At 42.9% G+C, this 25,328-nt stretch overlaps 1 protein-coding gene across 1 annotated transcript in view; it reads left to right on the top strand.

Moving 5' to 3' along the window:
* dnah2 (dynein, axonemal, heavy chain 2) overlaps nucleotides 1–25,328 on the top strand; it is a 497,351-nt gene that overhangs the window by 8,176 nt on the left and 463,847 nt on the right. The window contains exons 3-6 of the mRNA XM_073049044.1: nucleotides 1,036–1,100; nucleotides 9,844–10,014; nucleotides 17,376–17,604; nucleotides 22,234–22,344. Of these exons, the coding sequence (XP_072905145.1) occupies nucleotides 1,036–1,100; nucleotides 9,844–10,014; nucleotides 17,376–17,604; nucleotides 22,234–22,344 (576 nt within the window). The remainder of the gene's footprint in view (nucleotides 1–1,035; nucleotides 1,101–9,843; nucleotides 10,015–17,375; nucleotides 17,605–22,233; nucleotides 22,345–25,328) is intronic.

Raw genomic sequence — 25,328 nt, 5'->3', positions numbered from 1 at the left:
GGGGGGGGGGGGGGGGGGGGGGCGTAAAATAGGAGAATTCAAAATTGAGTTTATTAGAACATGGAACAGAGCACAGCGACAGCCCCTTCACCCAGAATGTGGCAATCCAATTAAATTAGTCATCAAATGGGCAATCTAACCGATCCCTCTGCACACACAATGTCCAGATCCTTCCATTTTCATTACATTGATGTGCCTGTCTAAAGTTTTCTCAGAAGCCTCTAATGCATATGCCTCTTAACGCTACCCCAGACAGTGCATTCCGGTCACCCATTCTCGGTGTTAAAAAACATGCCCTTCACATCCCCATCTAAACCTCTTGCACTCAGAAGGTTTCAGTTTATATGAAGTCTCAGTTGAAGTCCACTTGACATCAACCCTATTGCTTATGCACCTTTTCTTAATCTGCCTGCATATCTGTTCCTCAATGTACTGGTGACTATTGGGGGGTCTGTCATACAATCCCATCAGAGTGATTGCACCTTTCCTATTTTTGAGTTCTACTCAGTTGATGAGCCTTCGATTGTATCCCCCCTGAGTGCAGCTGTGATATTATCCCTGATTAGTAGTGGAAACTCTTCCCCCCCCCCCCACCCCCAACATTTTAACTCCCTCTCTATCTTTTCTAAAACTTCAAAACCCTGGGACATTAAGCATCCATTCTTGTCCCCCTCTCAACCACGTCCCTGTAGTGGCCACAACATTAACGTCATCTGCACAAGCCCATGTGTGCACAGGTGCAATGAAAAGCTTGCTTGCAGCAGTATCACAGAGACGTAACATCAGATAAGCTGTATTCACAAGAAAAAACAAATGTTAAACATAAATCATGAATATTTTTAACAAGAAACAACAATTAGAACAAAAGAGACAAAGCTCATCTTAGTGCTAAATAATTAGACCTGCTGAAGGGTTTTGGCACAAAACTTTAACTTTTCCATAGATGCTGCCTGGCATGCTGAGTTCCTCCAGTATTTTGTGTGTGTTGCTTGAATTGATATCTCATGTTTTGCTGTTCTGATGTTTCTTAATAAGGTGGAGCTGAAGAAAATACAGGCACAGATGTGGAGGTGCAGATGGAGATGGAGGCATCTGACCTGGTAAGACTTGCTTCCTCATAGACCTGCAGGTTCTTCCAACAGCCCTTGGTTTGGTTTAGTTTAGAGTTACAGCACAGTAACAGGCTCTTCCACCCCAATGAGCCCATGTGACCAATTAATCTACTAATCCACATGACTTTGGACTGTGGAAGGAAACCAGAGCACTCGGAAGAAACCCAAGCAGTTATGGGGAGAATGTACAAACTCCTTACAGACAATGGTGGGAATTGAATCAGGTCGCTAACTCTGTAATAGTGTTACGCTAACCTCTATACCAGTGTGCTGCCCAGGTATGCAGTTTAGTTGGTCACAGGGCTTAAGGAATTATCAGAGGCTCATGAGGACACTTGCAAACTTGTTCTACAACCTAACATGTTAGTATACTCCAAATTGATGGCCAACACAGCCTTGAGGAGGTGCTGTAGGCTCTGGCACCAACATAGCATGCCCATTTCTTACTAACCTTACTAATTAACTAACCTTAATTGTATGTCTTTTGGAATGTGGGAGGAAATCAGAGCACCCACAGGAAACTCTTGCAGTCTCTGGGAGAACATACAAACTCCTTACAGAAAACAGTGGGAATTAAACCCTGATTACTAGTCCTGTAAAGCATTATGCTAACTAATGTGCTAACCATAGAACCATAGAACACTACAGCACAGAAAACAGGCCATTTGGCCCTTCTAGTCTGTGCTGAAATGTTATTCCACTAGTCCCATTGATCTGCACCCAGTCCATAACCCTCCAGACCTCTCCCATCCATGTATCTATCCAATTTATTCTTAAAACTTAAGAGTGAGCCCATATTTACCACGTCAGATGGCAGCTGGTTCCACACTCTCACCACTCTCTGAGTGAAGATGTTCCCCCTAATGTTTCCCCTAAACCTTTCCCCTTTCACCCTAAAGCCATGTCCTCTTGTATTTATCTCTCCTAATCTAAGTGGAAAGAGCCTACACACATGTACTCTTGTCATGTACCTCGTGACCGGGTTAAAGAACCAGCAGAAATGGAGAACGCACTGGAGTCTGGTATTAGTAAACTACGCAATACAGTACTATAAATGCAAGTATCTTAAACAGGTTAGCAATAGACAGTAGGTGCAGGAGTAGGCCATTCGGCCCTTCTAGCCAGCACCGCCATTCACTGTGATCATGGCTGATCATACACAATCAGTACCCCATTCCTGCCCTCTCCCCATATCCCTTGACCCCACTATCTATAAGAGCTCTATCTAACTCTCTCTTGAATGCATCCAGAGACTTGGCCTCCACTGCCTTCTGGGGCAGAGCATTCCACATATCCACCACTCTCTGGGTGAAAAAGTTTTTCCGCATCTCTGTTCTAAATGGCCTACCCCTTATTCTTAAACTGTGGCCTCTAGTTCTGGACTCACCCATCAGCGGGAACATGCTTCCTGCCTCCAGTGTGTCCAATCCCTTAATAATCTTATATGTTTCAATCAGATCCCCTCTCATCCTTCTAAATTCCTGTGTATACAAGCCCAGTCGCTCCAATCTTTCAACATATGACAGTCCTGCCATTCCAGGAATTAACCTTGTTAACCTACGCTGCACTCCCTCAATAGCAAGAATGTGCTTCCTCAAATTTGGAGACCAAAACTGCACACAATACTCCAGGTGGGGTCTCACCAGGGCCCTGTACAGCTGCAGAAGGACCTCTTTACTCCTATACTCAATTCCTCTTGTTATAAAAGCCAACATGCCATTAGCTTTCTTCACTGCCTGCTGTAGCTGCATGCTTGCTTTCATTGACTGATGTACAAGAACACCTAGATCTCGTTGTACTTCCCCTTTTCCTAACTTGACTCCATTTAGATAGTAATCTGCCTTCCTGTTCTTGCCACCAAAGTGGATAACCTCACATTTATCCACATTAAACTGCATCTGCCATACATTTGCCCACTCACCCAACCTGTCCAAGTCACCCTGCATTCTCATAACATCCTCCTGACATTTCACACTGCCACCCAGCTTTGTGACATCAGCAAATTTGCTAATGTTACTTTTAATCCCTTCATCTAAATCATTAATGTATATTGTAAACAGCTGAGGTCCCAGCACCGAACCTTGCGGTACCCCACTGGTCACAGCCTGCCATTCCGAAAGGGACCCGTTAATCACTACTCTTTGTTTCCTGTCAGCCAGCCAATTTTCAATCCATGTCAGTACTCTGCCCCCAATACCATGTGCCCTAATTTTGCCCACTAATCTCCTATGTGGGACTTCATCAAAAGCTTTCTGGAAGTCCAGGTACACTACATCCACTGGCTCTCCCTTGTCCATTTTCATAGTTACATCCTCAAAAAAACTCCAGAAGATTAGTCAAGCATGATTTTCCCTTCATAAATCCATGCTGACTCGGACTGATCCTTCTACTGCTATCCAAATGTGTCGTAATTTCCTCTTTTATAATTGACTCCAGCATCTTTCCCACCACTGACGTCAGGCTAACCGGTCTATAATTCCCTGTTTCTCTCTCCCTCCTTTCTTAAAAAGTGGGAAACGTTAGCCACCCTCCAATCAGCAGGAACTGTTCCTGAATCTATGGAACATTGGAAAATGATTACCAATGCGTCCACGATTTCTAGAGCCACCTCTTTAAGTACCCTGGGATGCAGACCATCAGGTCCCGGGGACTTATCAGCCTTCAGACTCAACAGTCTATCCAACACCATTTCTTACCTAATATAAATTTCCTTCAGTTCATCCTTTACCCTAGTTCCTTTGGCCACTATTACATCTGGGAGATTGTTTGTGTCTTCCCTAGTGAAGACAGATCCAAAGTACCTGTTCAACTCATCTGCCATTTCCTTGTTCCCCATAATAAATTCACCCGTTTCTGTCTTCAATGGCCCAATTTTGGTCTTAACTATTTTTTTGCTATTCACATACCTAAAGAAGCTTTTACTATTCTCCTTTATATTCTTGGCTAGTTTACCTTCGTACCTCATTTTTTCTTGGCGTATTGCCTTTTTTGTTATCTTCTGTTGCTCTTTAAAAGCTTCCCAGTCCTCCAGTTTCCTGCTCATCTTTGCTATGTTATACTTCTTCTCTTTTATTTTTATACTGCCCTTTACTTCCCTCGTCAGCCACAGCTGCCCCTTACTCCCCTTAGGATCTTTCTTCCTCTTTGGAATGAACCAATCCTGCACCTTCTGCATTATTCCCAGAAATACCTGCCATTTTTGTACCACTGTCTTCCCTGCTAGGGTATTGTTCCATTGAACTTTGGCCAGCTCCTCCCTCATAGCTCCATAGTTCCCTTTGTTCAACTGTAATACTGACACATCTGATTTTCCCTTCTCCTTCTCAAATTGTAGGTTAAAACATCTCATATTATGGTCACTACCTCCTAATGGTTCCTTTACCTCGAGGTCCCTGATCAAATCCGGTTCATTGCACAACACTAAATCTATGTATATGATACATAAGTGTGGAAATAGGAAAACCAAGCTTCTTCAAGTCTAGGGGTAAATGAATCCAGTCTTACGATAATATGAAAGAAAGGTCAGTTCAATTCACGAGATTGCTGTTGTTGGTAAGAGAGAGAGATTTGTAATCCAAAGGCGTATGTTGTGAAAAGGCAATTACATTGATATTCCAAAATAACAATAGCAGTAGGTTTTATCTTCCAAAGTTGTTCCACTCCACACACGAAGTATCACCGACAGTGATCTTCAACGAATATCCTTTCAACACAAGTAGTACCGCACCCAAATTCAGCTACGGGTCATCCCTAAGTGGTGGCCACAGGACACTCAAACAGAATCCACGTATGGATTATCACCAACAGTAGCTTATCACTGAGGTACCATCTTCAAGTAGTAAAACTACCAACCCAGGCCAGGATGATCACACACAGGTAGATTCCACAAGGTTACCTCAAACACACCTGTGATGGCCACTTATCCAGTTCCATGACATACGAAATAACTCCTGTAGTGATTTGCCACAGGGGTGCCTTTCTTCAATGAACTACCACACCCAAACAAGGGTAACACACAAGAGGTATTAACAAAAACTTCCCCTCACCAGAGAACCCACTCCTGTGGATTCCTGTGTGACAGTTACTCCTTCATATTCGAATGGAACTCAAACTCACCCTTACGGGCTACAGAGGAGAGAGTCCAAACAGTGACCTCTTTGTCACTAGGTTTTTTCTGGTTCAAACCTTCTTCTCCCCTCTTCTCTTCCTTTAAAGTCACCAAATGTGACCGCAAAAAAAGGTGACCGTTCTTCTGTGGTAAAGTTATCAACCCAGGCTAGGGTTGGACACACAAATAACTCCCCACCGGTCACACCTTTTCTGTACTGCGAGAGCCGCTGACCGATCCTCCAAAAACCCACCTTCCTGTGGGCACAACAAGCTCATCCAGTGTCTAAAACTGTGTGTGTCTGGGTCCGTCCAGCAGCTGACCTGGTATATATTTCAGCATGCTGAACACAGCTGTCCATCAAACTGCTCCGTCCTCCTCTCTCTGTAAGAGCTTTACAAGCAGGCAAGTGTCCTTGTGGAAAGGTAAACAACTTTCAGAGAAACCATGACATCAATCTTCCGAGCATTCTTTGTCTCTCCCTCTCTCCCTCTCTCCAAACAGTGTCCAAAAGCCAGTCTCAATCTCCCAACATTTTAAAGTAATTGTCCACAGAAAATATGAACCCTAGGGGTACATAACACTCTGTCTATACCCTTCATAATTTTGTAAACCTAACATGCCACCCCATTGGATTCTGGCTTTAGAGTCCGATATTGCCGCGCTGCTTGTGGTGGAATCATTTGAGATCTTTATTGAGGGAGGGAAGAGATTGTATCATAGAGCATGGGAACAGACCATGCAGCCCACCATGCCCATGCTGACCCCTGGGCACCCATTCATATTAATCTCTGTTTCCCGATTTAGGCACCTGCTAATATTGAAATCTGAATGTAGTTTAATAGTTGCTGCTGCATGCAGTCAGAAGAAAACTTTAGACGTCAGAGGAGACATCTGAATCCACCATCAGGGCAACAAATAAGTGTTGAATTGTTAATACTACATTTGCCATGTAGTCACGAGCAGCAATTTGGTCTTCGTGATTTATTTTCGTTTTAAAATTCTGCTTCAGAATAAGTCTGAAATATTTTGGGCTTGTTGATGTACTTGATACAAGGTTTAGACAAATGTATTCCACTGAAGGAAGGGCAATAATATCATACTGCATTTATATTACTGCTACCTGCTTAAGCCCATCATCTTTTTTGGGGCATAATAGGTCACCAACAGCGACACACCAGAGTCCTCTGTCCTGGGTCAGTCTTTCAAGTTGTCCCCAGGACTTCTAGGTGAGGATCCATCCTCTCCTCAGGGATGAGGTCTTTGGAGGCTCTATTGGTGTTTCTTTAGCTCTGGATTTTTATGGGATGTGGTTGCTAACCTCATGCCCAACCCTCCTGCTCCTGCAGCTGGGCTTGGGACCATCCATGATAGAGTTCTATCTAATCTGTGCCAAACTCTTACTCTGACTAATCCTATCGACCAGCACCTGGATCATAACCTCCATAACCTTACATCCATTTACTTATCCAAACTTCTCTTAAATTTTGCAATCCAATCTGCATCCACCACTTCCATACTTGCACCACCATCTGAGTGAAGAAGTTCCCTCAGGTCCTCCTTAAATATTTCTCCTTTCACCCTTATCTAGAGTCTCTAGTTCTAGTCTCATCCAATCTCAGTGGACAAAAGCCTGTTTGCATTAACCCCTCATGATTTTGTATACCACTATCAAATCTCCCTTTATCTCCTTTGCTCCAAAGAATACAGTCCTAACCTATTCAACCTTTTCCTGTAACTCAGGTTCTCAGTCCCGGCAACAACCCTGAAAATTTTCTCTGCACTCGTTCAATCTTATTGGTATCTTTCTGGTAGGTAGGTGACCAGAAATGTACACAATACTCTAAATTGGGTCTCACCAACATCTGTTACAACTTCGATATAACATCCCATTTCCTGTACTCAAGTACTTTGATTTATGAAGACCAATGTGCCAAAAACTTCTTTACAACCCTATCTACCTGTAGCTCCACTTTCAGGAATTATGGATCTCTATTCCTCTTTTACACTGCACTCCTCAGTGCCCTACCATTCACTGTGTAGTTTCTACACTGGCTCGTTCTCCCAAAGTGCACCACTTCATACTTGTCTGCATTAAATTCTATCTGCCATTTTCAGCCCGTTTTCTCAATGGGACTGCTTAAAAGCCACATCATAGAGCAGTAGAGCACAGTGAAGACCCATTAGACCACAATTTTGTGCCAACCTTTTAACCTATTCCAAGATCATTCTAACTCTACACTCCCACATAGCCCTCCAGTTTTCTATCATCCATGTGCCTAAGAGTTTCTTAAATGCCCGTAATATATCTGATTCTACCACCATACCTGGCAGGGCATTCCATGCACTCACTATTCTCTGAGGTTTAAAAAAAACAATTTCTAGTATTTCCACTATATGTTCCTCCAATCACCTTAGAATTATGCCTCCTCATATTAGCCATTGGGAAAAAGTCTCTGACTGTCCCACTGAATTACATGTGAGGTATGGTTGTCAAGGAGGAATGCAAGGCAGCCATCTTGCATATAGAAAGTCCCATAAGCACCAAAGGGATGAGATCATGATTGTAACTGAGAAGGATCACCAGAACCGATAGGGATCACCAGAAAAGACAGGCAGATATATTAGGGACATTTAAGAAACCCTTAGGTGATAGAAACTCTTTGATGATGGAAAAATGGAAGTCTGTGTAGGAGGGTTGGGCAGATTGATCTTGGTCGAAGGGCCCTCTCAACCCCGTTCCATTGCCTTCTCCCTGTAATCTTTGATGCCCTTACTAATCTAGAACCCATCAATCTCTGCTTTATACCCAATGACTTGGCATCCACAGCAATGAATTCCATAGATTTACCACCTTCAGGTTAAAGAAGTTCCTTTTCATCTCTGGTCCCTTCAACTAAAGGGATGTCCTTCCATTCTGAGCTGTGCTCTCTGGTCCTGCACTCCCCCACTATAGGAAACATTCTCTCCACACCCACTCTATCTAAGCCTTTAAGTATTCAATAGGTTTCAATGAAAACCCCTCATTTTCTAAAACTCCAGTAAGTACAGGAACAGAGCCAGTAAGGGGACCAAGACCACAGAGTACTCCAGGTGTAACCTCACCAATACTCTGTACAAAGCTCTCTATTCTTAAACCTCAGCTCAATTGCAATATACCATTTGTCATCATAACTCGTTTGACAGACCTGGCTGTTGTGTGTCTGTGGTTCATTCATTAAAACACCTAGATCCCTCCAAACTTCACTCATCATCATCATTGTCATGCTGACACTCGAACTTATTGTCAGATGCACAAGTCCAGATGTGTGTGCACAGGAGCATTGAAAAACTTACTTGCAGCAGTACCAAAGGACATAGCCTGCACTAGAAAAGCATACATTAAACAAAATTAGAAACAAATTTTACCAGAAAGAACAATTAGAGCAAAGAAAAACAGGGTCCATTTTAGTCAAAATGACCAAAGTAGTTAAGTGTTGCTCAACTGTTGTTGTCAGTCGGTATATTGAATATTTGAAGTAGCTGTCCCTCAACCTGGTGGTGTGGGACTTCAGGTTTCTGTGCCTCCTACCTGATGGTAGTTATGAGAAGGTAGCACAACCAGGATGGATGTTGTCTTCTTGAGACAGAATCTCCTGAAGACACTATCGATGGTGCGAAGGTCTGTGCCTGTGATATATTGGGCTGAATCCACCACTCCCTGCAACTTCTTACATTTCTGTGCATTCAAATTACTCTACCAAACCAAGATGCAACAAGCATACTTTAACAGTACATCTGTAGAAATTTACTAGTGTTCTTTAGCCTCCTAAGAAAGTAAAGACACTGGTGTGTTTGAATCTATGTGGTGGCTCAGGCCAGGTTATCAACCTAGGAATTTGTACTCATTTGCAAAGAACATTGTTGCACTGTGATTGTTCGAATGCTGCCACTGAAGTCCATGCTCACCAGAATGATAAAAGGAGCCCTAGTCTGACATTTCAATCCAATGCCAACGACTCTGACAAGTTTGCACTTCATCATTTGTAGATCCTAATGTCAATCCAGAGCTTTGACATTAGGTTCCTGAAGTGGGACATGTTTTGGGCTGAGTCCCTTCATGAGAACTGAAAAGGAGGAATGGGGGAAGAAGCCAGAATAAGGGTGGTGGGGGGAGGGGGGGAAAGGAGGTGGGAGAAGTAAGAAGCTGGGAGGTCATAGTGGAAGAGGTAAAGGGCTTGAGGAGGAATCTGATGGGAGAAGAGAGTCATGATGGGAGAAAAAGGAGGAGTAGGGGTACTAGAGGGAGGTGAGGAGAACGGGAAAGAGGGAAGCAGAATGGGGAATGGAAAGGAGAGAAGTAGAAATTACTGGGAGTTGGCTAAATCGATGTTCATGCCATCAAGTCGGAGGCAATCTTGACGGAATATGATATATTGCTTCTCCAGCCCGAGTGTGGCCTCATTATGGCAGTGAAGGAGGCCATGGACTGACAATTTATTTATTTCATTTTATTTGAAGACACAACATGGAACAGGCCCTTCCGGCAGTTGGAATGTAAATGGCCACAGCGAATACCTCCCTGTGGCAGATGGAGCGAAGGTGCTTGAAGCTCTAACTCAAACCCACTGTTTCTGAATGCAGGTTGACCTCTTCAAAAGCCGTGTGCTTCTGGAGGCTCTCCAGCCAGAGATGTGGACCCTGGAGCATGACCAGATGCTGAGTGTGTTCGCTCAAGATGTTACTCAGAGGGTTCTGACTGTGTTCATGGATCAATACTCTGGGCTTCAGGTGACCCTTGGCACACCTGCACAGGTAGGGTACATTGTGGAATGATTCTAGTGGGCACAGGATGAGTGGGGAGCACCTGGTAGGCCATTAGCCCCTCGAGTCATTTCGTTGTTCATTCATCAAGACTGAATACAAATTATTCTGTTCAAGATTTTTAAGGATAAATATTTTAAAGATTACATTTATTTTTCACATGTTCATGGAAACATCAAAAAACAGTGAAATGTATTGCTTGCATCAACGATCAGCACAGTCTGAGGATGTGCTGAAGGAAATCTAGAAATATTGCCGTGCTTCCAACACCCACAACTTATTAACCCTAACCCATACATCTTTGAAATGTGAGAGGAAACCCATGCAATCATGGAAGGAACATACAAACTCCTTATTTCAGCGGTGGGAATTGACAGCTGGTGCTGTAAGTTGTTACGCTAACAGATATGCTACTATAACACCCCCGCTATCTTACTATATGGTCATAGGACCTTATAGCAGGCCCTTCAGCCCATCTAATCTGTGCTGAACTGTTACTCTGCTAATCCCATTGACCATAGCCCTCAATCCCCTTCCCATCCATGTATTTATCCAACTTGCTCTTAACTGTTGCAATTGAACCCACACCCCCCCACTAACACTGGCAATTTGTTCCACACTCGCACCAACCTCTGAGTGAAGAAATTCCCCCCAAGCTTCCCCTTAAGCTCTTCACCTCCCATTTCTGAAATCTCCAGTGGACCTTGGGCCTTAGACCTGTGGGGAAGAGGTTTCCGTTTTCCGTTTTGCCACTGTTCATTGTGTAATTAGGTGCTTCCTAGCATGAGAGAGTGGTGGGTATGTGGAACAAAAGTACATAAAAAGTACTTTTGTTATGGACTACCTAGTTTAGAAAAGAAACAAAGCTCTTGGAAGGTTATATTATTCAATTTTAATGCTTTATAGTGGTAAATCATTGAAAATGCATTCTTTCTGAATGAACTATGCAGCTTATTAAGAATCATCCTAGTATTTCTGACACACACATTTGTCATGTAATACATACACAAAAACATGAAAAAAGATGTTCTTATGACCATTCATGGCTGAAGTTGGATCACATTGTTTTGCTTTAAAAATGTGGGGCATAATCAGGAATTAGGTTTACATCACATTTTATTCAGCTATGGAATTTAAGAAGTTAATCAAATTCTTCACGTTTAGTCTTGAAATGTGCTGAACTTAATTGTGCTATTTGTTTGGGGATTTGGGAAGTGAATGCAATCTGAGTGACTTCAGGTGTGGTTCACTGCTATTTGTCCAGTTATTACATCTTTACTATGGGAGCTTTCTGTGTGTCTGTGTTCTACAAGACAGATGAAAGAGAAAGGAAAAAAGACTTATTCCATTCCATGAATACTCGCTAGAATTCAGCATCACTGTGTAACTGACTTTGCTAGCTCTAGATAATTTTTGGCATCATTGGCATCATCTGTGTGTGTAAGCCAGTTGCTGAATTTTGCAATATTGAGATATTTCCTGACTCAAGGACCAGGAATCATTTGACTTAATGGATAGGTGGATTTTCAAGGCTTGCAGCCTCCCCAAAGTTTCAGAGCATGATAGACTGCAATCCCAGGACACTTCAGGCATACCTTGAATATACAACTTGTGTCCTTTCAGGGAGTAAATTAAAGAAGATCTCATCGTTAATGGCTTGATTCTGGGAATTTGTATGACTCTTTTCAACTCAGGCAGTGTGTCTGCTATATTTTATCTGACTCACTGTGTGGAAAGTCAAAATGGGATAAAAGATGTGTTCTTCATTAACCTGTCATTGCTCAACAAGATTCACAGATTGCCTTTACACTGATAATCAGTAGACCACAGAGAAAATAGAGTCATATAGCACCAAAATTGGTCTATGCTGGCAAGTATCTATTTATAATAATCCCATTTACGAGCACTTGGTCCATAACTTACTATGCCTTGGAATTCAAGTACTTGTCCAGATGATTCTTAAATCCTGTGGCAGCGTGCACCCAGTTTCTCGAGGCAGTACATTCTGGAAGGAAACCACTGTCTAGGTGTAAGAAAATTTCTTTCAGATACCCTCTACATCTCTTAATCCTCCTTAAAACTAATTAGGTCAAAGATGCCTCTTGTACATCTGTAGAATTCTTTACCAAAGGCAGTTGTGGAGGTCAGGTTTTTATATATATTGAAGGCAAAGGGTGATAGATTATTGTTTGGTCAAGGTGTGAAGGGATACGGGGAGAAGTTAAGATATTGAGGTTGAGAGGAAAAGTGGATCAGCCATGATGAAATGGCAGAGCAGACTCGAAGGGCCAAATGGCTTAAATCTGCTCCTATATCTTATGGTCTAACCCCACCAGGTGTAGTGGTAGAGGGAAATTATCGACATTTAAGAAACCCTCAGAGTGGCATATAGGTGATAGAAAAATGGAGGGCTACGTGGGAGGGAAGAATTAGATTGATTTTAGAGTAGGTCAGTCAAACATTGTGGGCTGAAGGGCTTGTATTGTGCTGTAGTGTGTTCCTATGTTCTATGTTTTATGAGTCAGCTCAAACCAGAGAAGCCTTCTAGCATCAGTTCTTGTCAGTATACATGGCACCCTCACCTAGGGTATGGCATAATCAGCACCATTTGCAACAGAATTCTGCAGCAAAAATGTCACTTATTTACAAAGAGTCAGCTCTGCCCAACTCACATTGCTGTGGCCCATAAGAATCTGGTTACATATATCCATTTCTAGTTCAGAGTTGATAGGAGGTAAATTTAGCCCTTCCCTTCTACAGAGCCCTTCATTTTCTATCATTCATGTACCCATCTAAGAATTTCTTAAATATACCTAATATATCTGCCTCTACCACTGCTCCTGGCAGGGTGTGCCACACACCCACCACTGTCTGTGTAAGAAATGGTGATGTCCCTCTTATACTTTCCAACAATCACCTTAAAATTATGCCACTTCATCTTAGCTATTTTCGCCTTGGGAAAAGTTTCTGGCTATCCACTCTATCTAAGTTCCACCCTGTGCCTTGTTTGACGCATCAGACAGCAACCTTGCTGTTTCTTTAGTGTTGGCTTTACGAGATCTATATATTTGCTGAGAATGCCTACAGGAAAAAAAATCTCAGGGTTGTATGTGGTGACATGTATGTATTCTGATAAGAAATTCAACTTTGAACTTCGAATGTGGTGACCAGAACTGAACACAATATTCCAAAGTTTGCTCTGATCAGGGTTTTATAGAACTGCAACATTACTATGGCGGTTACTTGAAAACAAACCAAAACCACTGAGAGACTGAGTATGGGATTCAACATTGTATGAAGTGCTTTCAATAACTGAGCTCCAAGTTGAAAAAAGTATCTTTGATCCTTTATTATGAAATTTTTATAAATGACCTGGATGTAGAGGTGGAAGGATGGGTGAGTAAGTTTGCGGATGACACGAAGCTTGGAGGAGTTGTGGATGGAACTGTAGGTTGTCGAAGGTTACAAGAGGCTGCAGAGTTGGGCAGAAAAATGGCAGATGGAGTTCAATCCGGACAAATGTGAGGTGATGCATTTTGGAAGGACAAACCAGAAGACTGTGTACAGGATTAATGGTCAGTTACTTAAGAGTGTGGATGAACAAAGGGTCCTTGGGGTTCAAATCCATACATCCCTCAAGATCGCTGCACAGGTTGATAGGGTAGTTAAGAAGGCCTATGGGATGCTAGGCTTCATTAACAGGGGGATTGAGTTCAAGAGTAGAGAGGTCATGTTGCAACTCTACAAATCTCTGGTGAGACTGCACTTAGAGTATTGTGTTCAATTCTGGTCACCTCATTACAGGAAGGATGTGGAAGCTATGGAGAGGGTGCAGAGGAGATTTACCAGGATGTTGCCTGGTTTGGATAACAAGTCATATGATGCAAGTTTAGCAGAGTTGGGACTTTTCTCTTTGGAGCATAGAAGAATGAGAGGGGACTTGATAGAGGTCTACAAGATTATGAGAGGCATAGATAGGGTGGATAGTCAGTACCTGTTTCCCAGGGCACCAATAGCAAACACCAGAGGGCATATGTACAAAATTAAGGGAGGGAAGTTTAGGGGAGACATCAGGGGTAAGTTTTTTTACACAGAGGGTTGTGAGTGCCTGGAATGACTTGCCAGGGATGGTGGTGGAGGCTAAAACATTAGGGGTATTTAAGAACCTCTTGGACAGGCACATGGATGAAAGAAAAATGGAGGGTTATGGGGTAGTGTGGGTTTAGTACTTTTTTTAAGGATTATATGGGTTGGCACAACATGGAGGGCTGAAGGGCCTGTACTGTGCTGTGGGGTTCTATGGAAACCAGCAAAGAATAATGATCTTATAGCGATTTTTTAAAAAGCTACCAAAACTAAATTAGTGATATTGCAAAATTAACAAAATAAGTGTTCCCATTCATGAATTTAGCAGTCAACAAAAAATATCATCTTTGAATCACTCCCCCTCAACTAGACTAAATTAACTAACTAATACAGAGACAAGATTCTTCCCTTCTACCATGCCCTGACACCTGACAAATTACCCATAATAAATATGCAAAACAAAATACAATACAGAATGGCTTCTACACTAACTTCATGACTCAAACTCAATCCTCCGACTAATGAAAGCCAACACACCTTAAAGTCTTTACCAGTAGTAAAGGGAGGTTTTGGGGTCTGTGGGACCCCAAGAGTCATGGTTAAGCTCCCTGGAAGTTAATGGATCGGTGGAGCCCCGAGACAAAGGTCATAGAGCATGGAAACAGGTAATTCAGCCCACCACGGCCAAACTGACCAGTTGCCAACCTTCTGTATTAATCCCATCTTCTGGTACTTAAGACTTTTCAACCTAGAAGCAGAAGAGCGGGTGTACCTATACCTTAGGGATTGCAGTGGTCAAAGAAGACAGATCATCACCACCTTCTCAAGGGCAACTAAGGATGGGCAATAAATGCTGGCTTAGCTGGTGACACCACATCCCATAAGTGAATAAATAAATAAAAAATAAATAATTTGAGTCACTTGGCTTATCATGTCTGCTCTGCCATTTGATCACAGCTGATTTATTATCATTCTCATTACCCCTCGCCTGCTTTCTCCCCGTTACTTTTGACACCCATACTAATCAAGAAGCTAACCACTTCCATTTAAAAAATATTTTTTTTTGCTCAGCATAACAAAACTTTCAATTTCCAAATACACTTACATTTATATTTCTTCCCCTCATAGATATCAGGTACCAGAACACTTCCATCAAAATATAGACATCACCACAACATCCTTTACAAAAGTCCTTATTAGTATAGCAGACAGGTTTACATCTATATACTGTAGAAAAGGTTGCCATGTTTTATGAAAACTATTTGTTTTTGAGTGTACCATACATGTCAAAAAGTCCGAAGGAATGTATTCCATGATTAATTTACGCCAACCAAAAAGTCCAGGGGCCTTATCGGATATCCAACAAAGTAAAATGTTCTTCCTTGCACAAAAAGTCAGGATGTTAAAAAGTCCACTTCCACTTTAAATATACCTTTGGCTGAAAGCCTTCTCTACCTAGGATTTCAAGTGGACATAGGGAGATTTCTTAAATGTTGTCAAGTTCCCTACTTTCACCATTCTCTCTGGTAGTGTGTTCCAGGTACTCAACTATTTCTGTCTGGAAAAAGCCCACTCAGATCACTTCAAACTTACCCTAATGCTGTGCCCTTCTTGTAGACACAGATCAGACAATTAAAGAAATATTGGAGAATAGTGAACCTGTTCTTTGTCCCTCTGATTCACTGGTGGGAAGTAACTGAGAAGAGCTGGTATGGATAACCTTACTCATCTCCACTTTCAGCTGATTTTACAACCTACAAACTCACTTTCAAGGACTCTGCAACTTATGTTCCCAGTCTTATCTAACTATATATCAATCTAGCATTCTTTATTTTCCTGTAAACGCCTGCAAGAAAATGAATCTCAGGGTAGTACTGTATGTGGTAACACATACTGTATGTACTTTGATAATAAATTTACTTTGTCTTTGAATATCAAGAGGTTCTTCATCCTTGGGGATGTTCAGAAACTCTGGCACAGTCAAAGGGAAATGTGCGGACTCCAGACGAGCTTGCAGAATCTTCTCCTGAAACCATTCATTGAAACTGGAAAAAGAGAGATGAGAAGTTAGAGTAAGAAGGTGAAGGGAAGGGAGGAAGAAGTACAAGTTTTGAAAAAATCTTTGGTTTGTGTTTGATATTATTGGCTAGCTTACCTTAATATTTTATCCTTTCTCTCCTTAAGTTTTATTTTAGTTGCCTTCTGTTGGTTTTTAAAAGCTTCCCTGTCCTCCACCTTCCCACTTATTTTTGCTATATTATATGCCCCCTCTTTTGCTTTTATGTTGTCTTTGACTTCCCTAGTCAGCCGCAGTTACCTCATCCTCCCCTTAGAATACTTCTTAATCTTTGGAATGTATCTATCCTGTAATGAACCGGATTTGATTCGGGAGCTTAGGGTAGAGGAACTCTCGGGAGACAGTGATCATAATATGATAGAGCTCACCCTGCAGTTTGAGAGGAAGAAGATAAAGTCAATCTTTAGGGAGTTCTACACAAGAACTCCCAAGTCCCTTTGCATCACTTATATTTTGAATTTTTTTTCCCTTCAGAAAATAGTCTGTCTTTATTCATTCTACCATTTGGCATGACCATACACTTCACTCCATTATATTCCATTTGTCACTTCTTTACCCATTCTCTCAATCTGCCCAAGCCCTTCTACAGACTCTCTACTTCCTCAACACTAGCTGCCCCTCCACCTGTCTTTGTATTGTCTATAAACTTGGCCACAAAGCCGTCAATTCCATCATCAAATTATTGACATATAGCATGAAAAGAGTTGGTCTTAATATTAACCTTTGCAGAGGATACTAATGTATAATAATCTTGCAAATGTCCTCAGAAGCCACTGCCACCTCCATAAGCTTTATGGCCAACTGAACTTCCTACCTTTTACTGTGGGCAGCACAGTAGCATAGTGGCTAGCATAATGCTTCACAGAATTGGTGATCGGGGTTCAATTCCCTCCACAAGGAGAATTCCCTCACATTCTCCCCGTGACCACATGGACTTCCTCCAGGTGCTCCTGTTCTCTCCCACATTCCAAAGACATACAGTTATGGTTAGTGTGTATAAGTTGTGGACATGCTCTGTTGATGCTGGAAGCATGGCAGCACTTGTGGGCTGTCCAGCAAAATCCTCGGACTGTGTTGGTTTTTGACACAAGCAAAACATTTAATTGTATGTTTCGATGTACATATGACAAATAAAGCCTAGCTTTAATTGTTAAAAGCATATGCTGTCAATTTTATTTTACATGTACAGGCCACAGATTACCTCATCTACTTCATTCGGAAGGAGGGAGTTGAAATTGACCGGGATAATTTCACCCACGTGGTGCAGTTTGGCAGCATCCGAGATGGACATTTGGAGAGCCTGTTGAGACACGTGCAGGGCGTCTTTGCTCCTCAGTTCTTTGAGAATCGATTGTGGCCTGAGGGCATCAGGAACAATTTTTCAGCACACTTACACAAGTTCCTCGCCAACCTCACAGGTAGCTGCTCAACCATTCAATTTGGACAAGGCTCTCTGTTTCCCTGCTCAGTGCTAAATACAATAGTAAGGAAGGCAAATGCAATGTTACTATTTAATTTTGAGGACTAGAATATAAAAGCAAGGATATAATGCTGAGGCTTTATAAAGTATTGGTCAGATTGCATTTATAGTATTGTGAGCAGCTTTGGCCCCTTGTCTGAGAAAGGAGGTGCTGACATTGGACAAGGTCCGGAGGAGATTCACAAGAATGATTCAGGGAATGAAAGGGTTAAGGTATTATATGCATTTTATGGCTTTGGGTTTGTACTCACGAGTTTAGAAGAATGAGAACCTCTTTGAGGAGGTGACCAGGCATACAGATGAGGGTAGTGTAGTGGATGTGATCTACATGGATTTTAGTAAGGCATTTGACAAGGTTCCACACGGTAGGTTTATTCAGAAAGTCAGAAGGCATGGGATCCAGGGAAGTTTGGCCAGGTGCATTCAGAATTGGCTTGCCTGCAGAAGGCAGAGGGTCGTGGTGGAGGGAGTACATTCAGATTGGAGGGTTGTGACTAGTGGTGTCCCACAAGGATCTGTTCTGGGACCTCTTTGTGATTTTTATTAACGACCTGGATGTGGGGATAGAAGGGTGGGTTGGCAAGTTTGCAGATGACACAAAGGTTGGTGGTGTTGTAGATAGTGTAGAGGATTGTCAAAGATTGCAGAGAGACATTGATAGGATGCAGAAGTGGGCTGAGAAGTGGCAGATGGAGTTCAATCCGGAGAAGTGTGAGGTGGTACACTTTGGAAGGACAAACTCCAAGGCAGAATACAAAATAAATGGCAGGAAACTTGGTACTGTGGAGGAGCAGTGGGATCTAGGGGTACATGTCCACAGATCCCTGAAAGTTGCCTCGCAGGTAGATAGGGTAGTTAAGAAAGCTTATGGGGTGTTAGCTTTCATAAGTTGAGGGATAGAATTTAAGAGACGCGATGTAATGATGCAGCTCTATGAAACTCTAGTTAGGCCACACTTGGAGTACTGTGTCCAGTTCTGGTCGCCTCGCTATAGGAAGGATGTGGAAGCATTGGAAAGGGTACAGAGGAGATTTACCAGGATGCTGCCTGGTTTAGAGAGTATGGATTATGATCAGAGATTAAGGGAGCTAGGGCTTTATTCTCTGGAGAGAAGGAGGATGAGAGGAGACATGATAGAGGTGTACAAGATATTAAGAGGAATAGACAGAATGGACGGCCAGCGCCTCTTCTCCAGGGCACCACTGCTCAGTACAAGAGGACATGGCTTTAAGGTAAGGGGTGGGAAGTTCAAGGGGGATATTAGAGGAAGCTTTTTCACTCAGAGTGGTTGGTGCGTGGAATGCACTGCCTGAGTCAGTGGTGGAGGCAGATACACTAGTGAAGTTTAAGAGACTACCAGACAGGTATATAGAGGAATTTAAGGTGGGGGGTTATATGAGAGGCAGGGTTTGAGGGTCGACACAACATTGTGGGCCAAAGGGCCTGTAATATGCTGTACTATTCTATGTTTTATGTTCTATTTCAAATATTGAAAGACCTGGAGAGAGTAGAAACGCAGAGAATGTTTCCAGTAGTGGGTTAGTCTAAGGTCAGAGGGCACAGCCTCAGAATAGAAGGACGTTCCTTTAGAACAGAGATGAGGAAAAATTTCTTTAGCGAGAGGGTGGGGAATCTGTGGAATTCATTGCCACAGATGGCTGTGGAGGTATATTCAAAGCAGACATTGATAGGTTCTTGATCAGTAAAGGATTCAGAGATTATGGGAGAAGGCAGGAAAATGAGTTTGAGAAGGAAAATAAATCAGTCATCATCGAATGACAGGGCATACTCAATGGGCCAAATGACCTAAATCAGCCCCTGTGTTTGCACCAGGGCTTGAGGTTTTATCTGATCTGATCCCAGCATTAATAGAAAGACAGCTGTCATTGAAACCTACATTATCAGAGGGAGTGCTGAGCCAATGGAAGGGTGGTACTGAGGGAGAGTCACACTGTGGGAGGGGCAGTTCTGAGGGAAGGTCACCTTGTACATTGGGGACCTGTGGTGGAAGGTCTTGCATTGGGCTGTACTGTTCAACAGGTCTTTAAGCAGGTTCACTGACACCCCATCCCCTGTCCATTCTGTGGCCGGAGGGGTGGGGGGAGTCAGTGTACCTCGCTTATATGGAGGGTGAGAGGTTGCAGTCCCAGTTTGAGTGTCTGAAGGGGATGCTGCTCAGGTTCTGGATCATTTCAGCCCCGTGCTCCTCGTACACGGGCACCCAGTACGGGGGGAGGGGGGGGGAGGGTAGGTCGCGAGGAGGATCTACTGGTGGGCTTGCTCCTGGGCCCGGCTCAGATGGTCATTCACGGGTCTAGAACATAGAACATACAGCACAGAACAGCCCCTTCAGCCCACAATGTTGTGGCAACCCTTAAATCCTGCCTCCCATTTAACCCCCCACCTTAAATTCTTCCATATACCTGTCTAGTAGTCTCTTAAACTTCACTAGTGTATCTGCCTCCACCACTGTCTCAGGCAGTGCATTCCACACACCAACCACTCTCTGAGTAAAAATCCTTTCTGTAATATCCCCCTTGAACTTCCCACCCCATACCTTAAAGCCATGTCCTCTTGTACTGAGCAGTGGTGCCCTGGGGAAGAGGCGCTGGCTGTCCACTCTGTCTATTCCTCTTAATATCTTGTACACCTCTATCATGTCTCCTCTCATCCTCCTTCTCTCCAGAGAATAAAGCCCTAGCTCCCTTAATCTCTGATCATAATGCATACTATCTAAACCAGACAGCATCCTGGTAAATCTCCTCTGTACCCTTTCCAATGCTTCCACATCCTTCCTATAGTGAAGCAACCAGAACTGGACACAGTACTCCAAATGTGGCCTAACCAGAGTTTTATAGAGCTACATCATTACTCCACAACTCTTAAAACTCTTTCCCTCAACTTATGAAAGCTAACACCCCATAAGCTTTCTTAACTATCCTATCTATTTGTGAGGCAACTTTCAAGGATCTGTGGACATGAACCCCTAGATCCCTCTGCTCCTCCACACTCCCAAGAATCCTGTCATTTACTTTGTACTCTACCTTGAAGTTTGTCCTTCCAAAGTGTACCACCTCACACTTCTCCGGATTGAACTCCATCTGCCACTTCTCAGCCCACTTCTGCATCCTATCAATGTCTCTCTGCAATCTTCGACAATCCTCTACACTATCTACAACACCACCAACCTTTGTGTCGTCTGCAAACTTGCCAACCCATCCTTCTACCCCCACATTCAGGACCCTTCTACCCCCACATTGAGGTCGTTAATAAAAATTACAAAAAGTAGAGGTCCCAGAACAGGTCCTCGTGAGACACCACTAGTCAGAACCCTCCAAACTGAATGTACTCCCTCCACCATGACCCTCTGCCTTCTCCAGACTAGCCAATTCTGAATCCACCTGGCCAAACTTCCCTGGATCCCCTGCCTTCCGACTTTCTGAATAAGCCTACCGTGTGTCTAGGTGGTGAAAAGTGGAGGACTTTGCCAGACCTTTTCTGAGGGTATGTTCATGCCAGGCTGTCCTTGAAGAAGGAGTGCATGGTCACAATGGGTACAGTGGAGGACAGTAATAATCATACTTTAATTTTAATTAATGCACTGTCTTGTAAATACTGAATGTGTGTACTTTGTGAAGTTGTTGTGTAAATAAACTTAACAGGGGGCCAGTACTGAGGGAGTACTGTATGAGGGGTGGTGTTTGACCATCTTCTCATCCACTCTTTTAGAATACAGTAGCAAGGTGATGTGCAGCAGGTGGTTATGTCTCTGGGCAATTGGTTTGCCGGCATGAATCTAAAGCCTAGTCAGCTGGAGAGTTTAAATAAATCCACAATAAAATATTGATATCAGTGAAGGTGAATGTGAGCATACTGAATTGTCATTACAACCCACCTGGTTCACTGAGGACTGTCTTGCTTACAGTTGGGTCTAAATCTAGTGTCACAGCCATATGTTTGATTCTTAATTTCAAAGCAGCTCCCACAGTCGCTGGTACTCTGAAATAGAAGCAGCAATACCCAACAGATCAGGGGCAGCAACTAGTAAATGTTTCAGGCTGATGATAAATGATCTTGTATCAATAAGATTGAAAATTTACAAGGATGTTGCGGGTCTTGATGACCTGAGTTATAGGGAAAGGTTGCATCGGTTAGGACTTTATTCCCTGGAGCATAGGAGAATGAAGAGAGATTTGATAGAGGTATTCAAAATTATGAGCCGTATAGATAGCCGTATGGCATTCTGGCTTTTTCCAATTAAGTTGAGTGAGATGAGAACTAGAGGTCATAGGTTTAGGGTGAAAGGTGAAATACTTAAGGGGATCCTGTGAGGGCATTTCTTCACTTAGAAGGTGGTGAGAGAGTGGAGTGAGCCGCCAGCAACAGTGGTGGATTGCAGTGTTGAAGAGAGGTTGGGTAGCTGCGTGGATAGCAGGAGTGTGCAGAGCTATGGTCCAGGTGGGGGTTGTTGGGACTGGGCAGAGTAAGTTTGGCATTAACTAAATGTACTCTTGTTTCACTCTGACTTTATCTCTTGTTATAACTGCACCTGTAATGTTCCACTCAGATGCACGGTATAAGTTGGATGGACACACAGTCCTCTACATCCCACAGGAGAGCTTGAATCTGAGCCCAGCGGAGGCGGCGAAGGACAAGGAGTTGGTACAGAGACTAGAGAGTAAGTCACATTTCACACTAACCCGCACTATATATGTACAACATTTTAATACTTTTAGCAACAGGGAGGCATTGAGCAGGCAACTCAATATCAAGCAGGCATGGGTTTAACATAGTCTAGAAGTGAAACAAGGAAAAGGTTATCTGTTGTGAGGCTTTCACAGCCAGGTAGGGGTGTGCCGACACTCTAGAGCACGTTGATGTAATGAAATAGGAGGCGTTGGGGCTCTTGACAGACATTAAGGTGGATGTCCCCAGGGTCTGATGGGGTCTATCCCAGGTTTTTAAGAGATCGATCGAAGAAATGACTTTGCCAGGTCCAACATGTGAGCAGGAGGCACAAGAATGTAAAGTTTGGTTTCCCATCTTCGACTAGTCCAGGCTTGATACTGAAGATCAGAATCCAGAGGTCAATCAGTAATTCAGAAGTGGAAGTCTGTCCTGGGGTTGGAGGAGTGTGTGTGTTGGTCTATGTATATCTGTGGACACGTGTGCGTGGACAGACACACACACGCTCACTCCAAAAATGATGGGTTAGGTTTAATGAGTTGAGGGCATGTTATGTTGGTGCCAGAAGTATGGCGACACTTGTGGGCAGTCCCAGCACAATCCTCACTGATTTGATTTGATGTAAACAATGCATCTCATTCTGTTTTGATGTTACAATGTGCATGTGATAATTAAAGCTAATCTTTACCTTTTAGCTTGAAATGTCAGATCTGGACAAGTGTGAAGAGTTTCATTTTGGGAGATCAAATGTAAAAGGAAAGTGTAAAAGTGGTAGGGCCAATAGGAACATTGATAACATCGAACATTGGGGTGTAAATCTTTAGCTGCCTGAAAGTGGAAAGACTGGAAAAGGAGTACGTTACGCTTGCCTTCCTTAGTTGGGGTGCTGAGTACAAAAGTTGGGAAATCGTTTTGCAACAATATAAAATTTTGGTTCGGACTCATTTGGAGTACCTTGTGCATTTTGGTCACTGCATTACAGATAGGAGGCTTTGGAGAAGCTTCCCTGTAATTCCTTGGGCTCTTATCTTGCTAAGCAGCCTCATGTGCTGCACCTGGTCAAAGGCCTTCTGAAAATCCAAGTACACCACATCTACTGCATCTCCTTTGTCTACCCTGCTTGTAATTTCATCAAAAAATTGCAGTAGGTTTGTCAGGCAGAATTTTCCTTTCAGGAAACCATGCTGGCTTTGGCCTATCTTGTCATGTGCCTCCAGGTATTCCATAATCTCATTCCTAACAATTGATTCCAACAACTTTCCAATGACTAACGTCAGGCTAACAGGTCTATAGTTTCCTTTCTGCTGCCTCCCACACTTTTTAAATAGCGGAGTAACATTTGCAATTTTCTAGTCATCCGGACCAATGCCAGAATCTATCGATTTTTGTAAGATCATTGTTAACGCCTCTGCAATCTCTCCGGCTACTTCCTTCAGAACCCGAGGGTGCATTCCATGAGGTCCAGGAGATATTTCCACTCTCAGACCATTAAGCTGAGTTTAATTATTACTGAGCCACCTTCTCAGTCAAAATTTTCACTGCACATACTTCACTGCCCTGATACTCTTGAATGTCTAGTATACTGTAGATATCTTCCACTGGGAAGACTGATGCAAAATACGCATTCATTTCCTCTGTCATCTCTGCGTCTCTCATTACAATATCTCCATCGTCATTTTCTATTGGTCCTATATCTTTCTTCAACTCTCTTTTGCCCTTCATATACTTAAAAAAGCTTTTAGTATCTTCTTTTATATTAGTCGCCAGCTTCCTTTCATAATTCATCTTTTCCTTTCTAATGACCTTCTTAGTTTCCTCCTGCAAGTTTTTAAAAGTTTCCCAATCCTCTATCTTCCCACTAGCTTTGGCTTCCTTGTATGCCCTCTATTTTGCTTTTACTTTGCCTCTGACTTCACTTGTCAGCCATTGTAGTGTTGTTTTTCCATTTGAAAATTTATTCTTATTTGGAATATATCTGACTTGCACTTCCCTCATTTTTTGCAGAAACTCCAGCCATTACTGCTCTGCTGTCATTCCTGCTAGTGTCCCTTTCCAGTCAACTTTGGCCAGTTCCCCTCTCATGCATTGTAATTTCCTTTATTTCACAGAAATACCGACACATTGGAATTTAGTTTGTCCTTCTCAAATTTCAAAGTGAACTCGATCATATTGTGATTACTGTTCCCTAAGGGTTCCTTAACATTAAACTCTCTTATCACCTCTGGATCATTGTACAACACCCAATCCAGCACAGCTGATCCCCTAGTGGACTTAACAAGCTGTTTCAGAGATCGCCAGAACGTCATACTTACCACTCTGTAGTTGAATTCAAAGATCATCCATTTTATTTCTTATGCTGCATACATTCAAATATAACACTCTCAGTCCAGTATTTGTTGCTTTGTGTTTTAACTGCACCATGACTCTATTGCCCTGTAACTCATGCCACTGGCGGTATCATGCCTCATCACCGGCCTGTCCTTTCTATCATCTCTGTTGCATGCTATCTTTGATTTATTTCTGTTTTCCCCCTTTGTCAGCCTATCACTCTGGTTCCCATCCCCATGCCAAATTAGTTTGAACCCTCACTAACAGCCTGGATGCTAGGATATTAGACCCCTTTGGGTTCAGGTGTAACCTGTCCTTTTCGTACAGATCATACTTTTCCCAGAAGAGGCCCCAATGATCTAGAAATCTGAATCCCTGTCCCCTGCTCCAATCCTCCACCTCATTCTATTCCTATACTCACTGTCGCGTGGCACAGGCAGTAATCCCGAGATTACTACCTTTGCGGTCCTTCTTCTCAGCTTCCTTCCATTGGATAGTGGACTACTTGACAGATAGACCTCAGTATGTGCGGTTGGGAGACTGTAGGTCTGACACGGTGGTCAGCAGCACAGGAGCGCCGCAGGGAACCGTACTCTCTCCGGTCCTGTTCACCCTGTATACATCAGACTTCCAATATAACTCGGAGTC

The sequence above is a fragment of the Hemitrygon akajei genome, chromosome 6 (assembly GCF_048418815.1).
Source record: "Hemitrygon akajei chromosome 6, sHemAka1.3, whole genome shotgun sequence".
Taxonomy (NCBI): domain Eukaryota; kingdom Metazoa; phylum Chordata; class Chondrichthyes; order Myliobatiformes; family Dasyatidae; genus Hemitrygon; species Hemitrygon akajei.
This window is presented reverse-complemented; position numbering and strand designations above follow the sequence as displayed.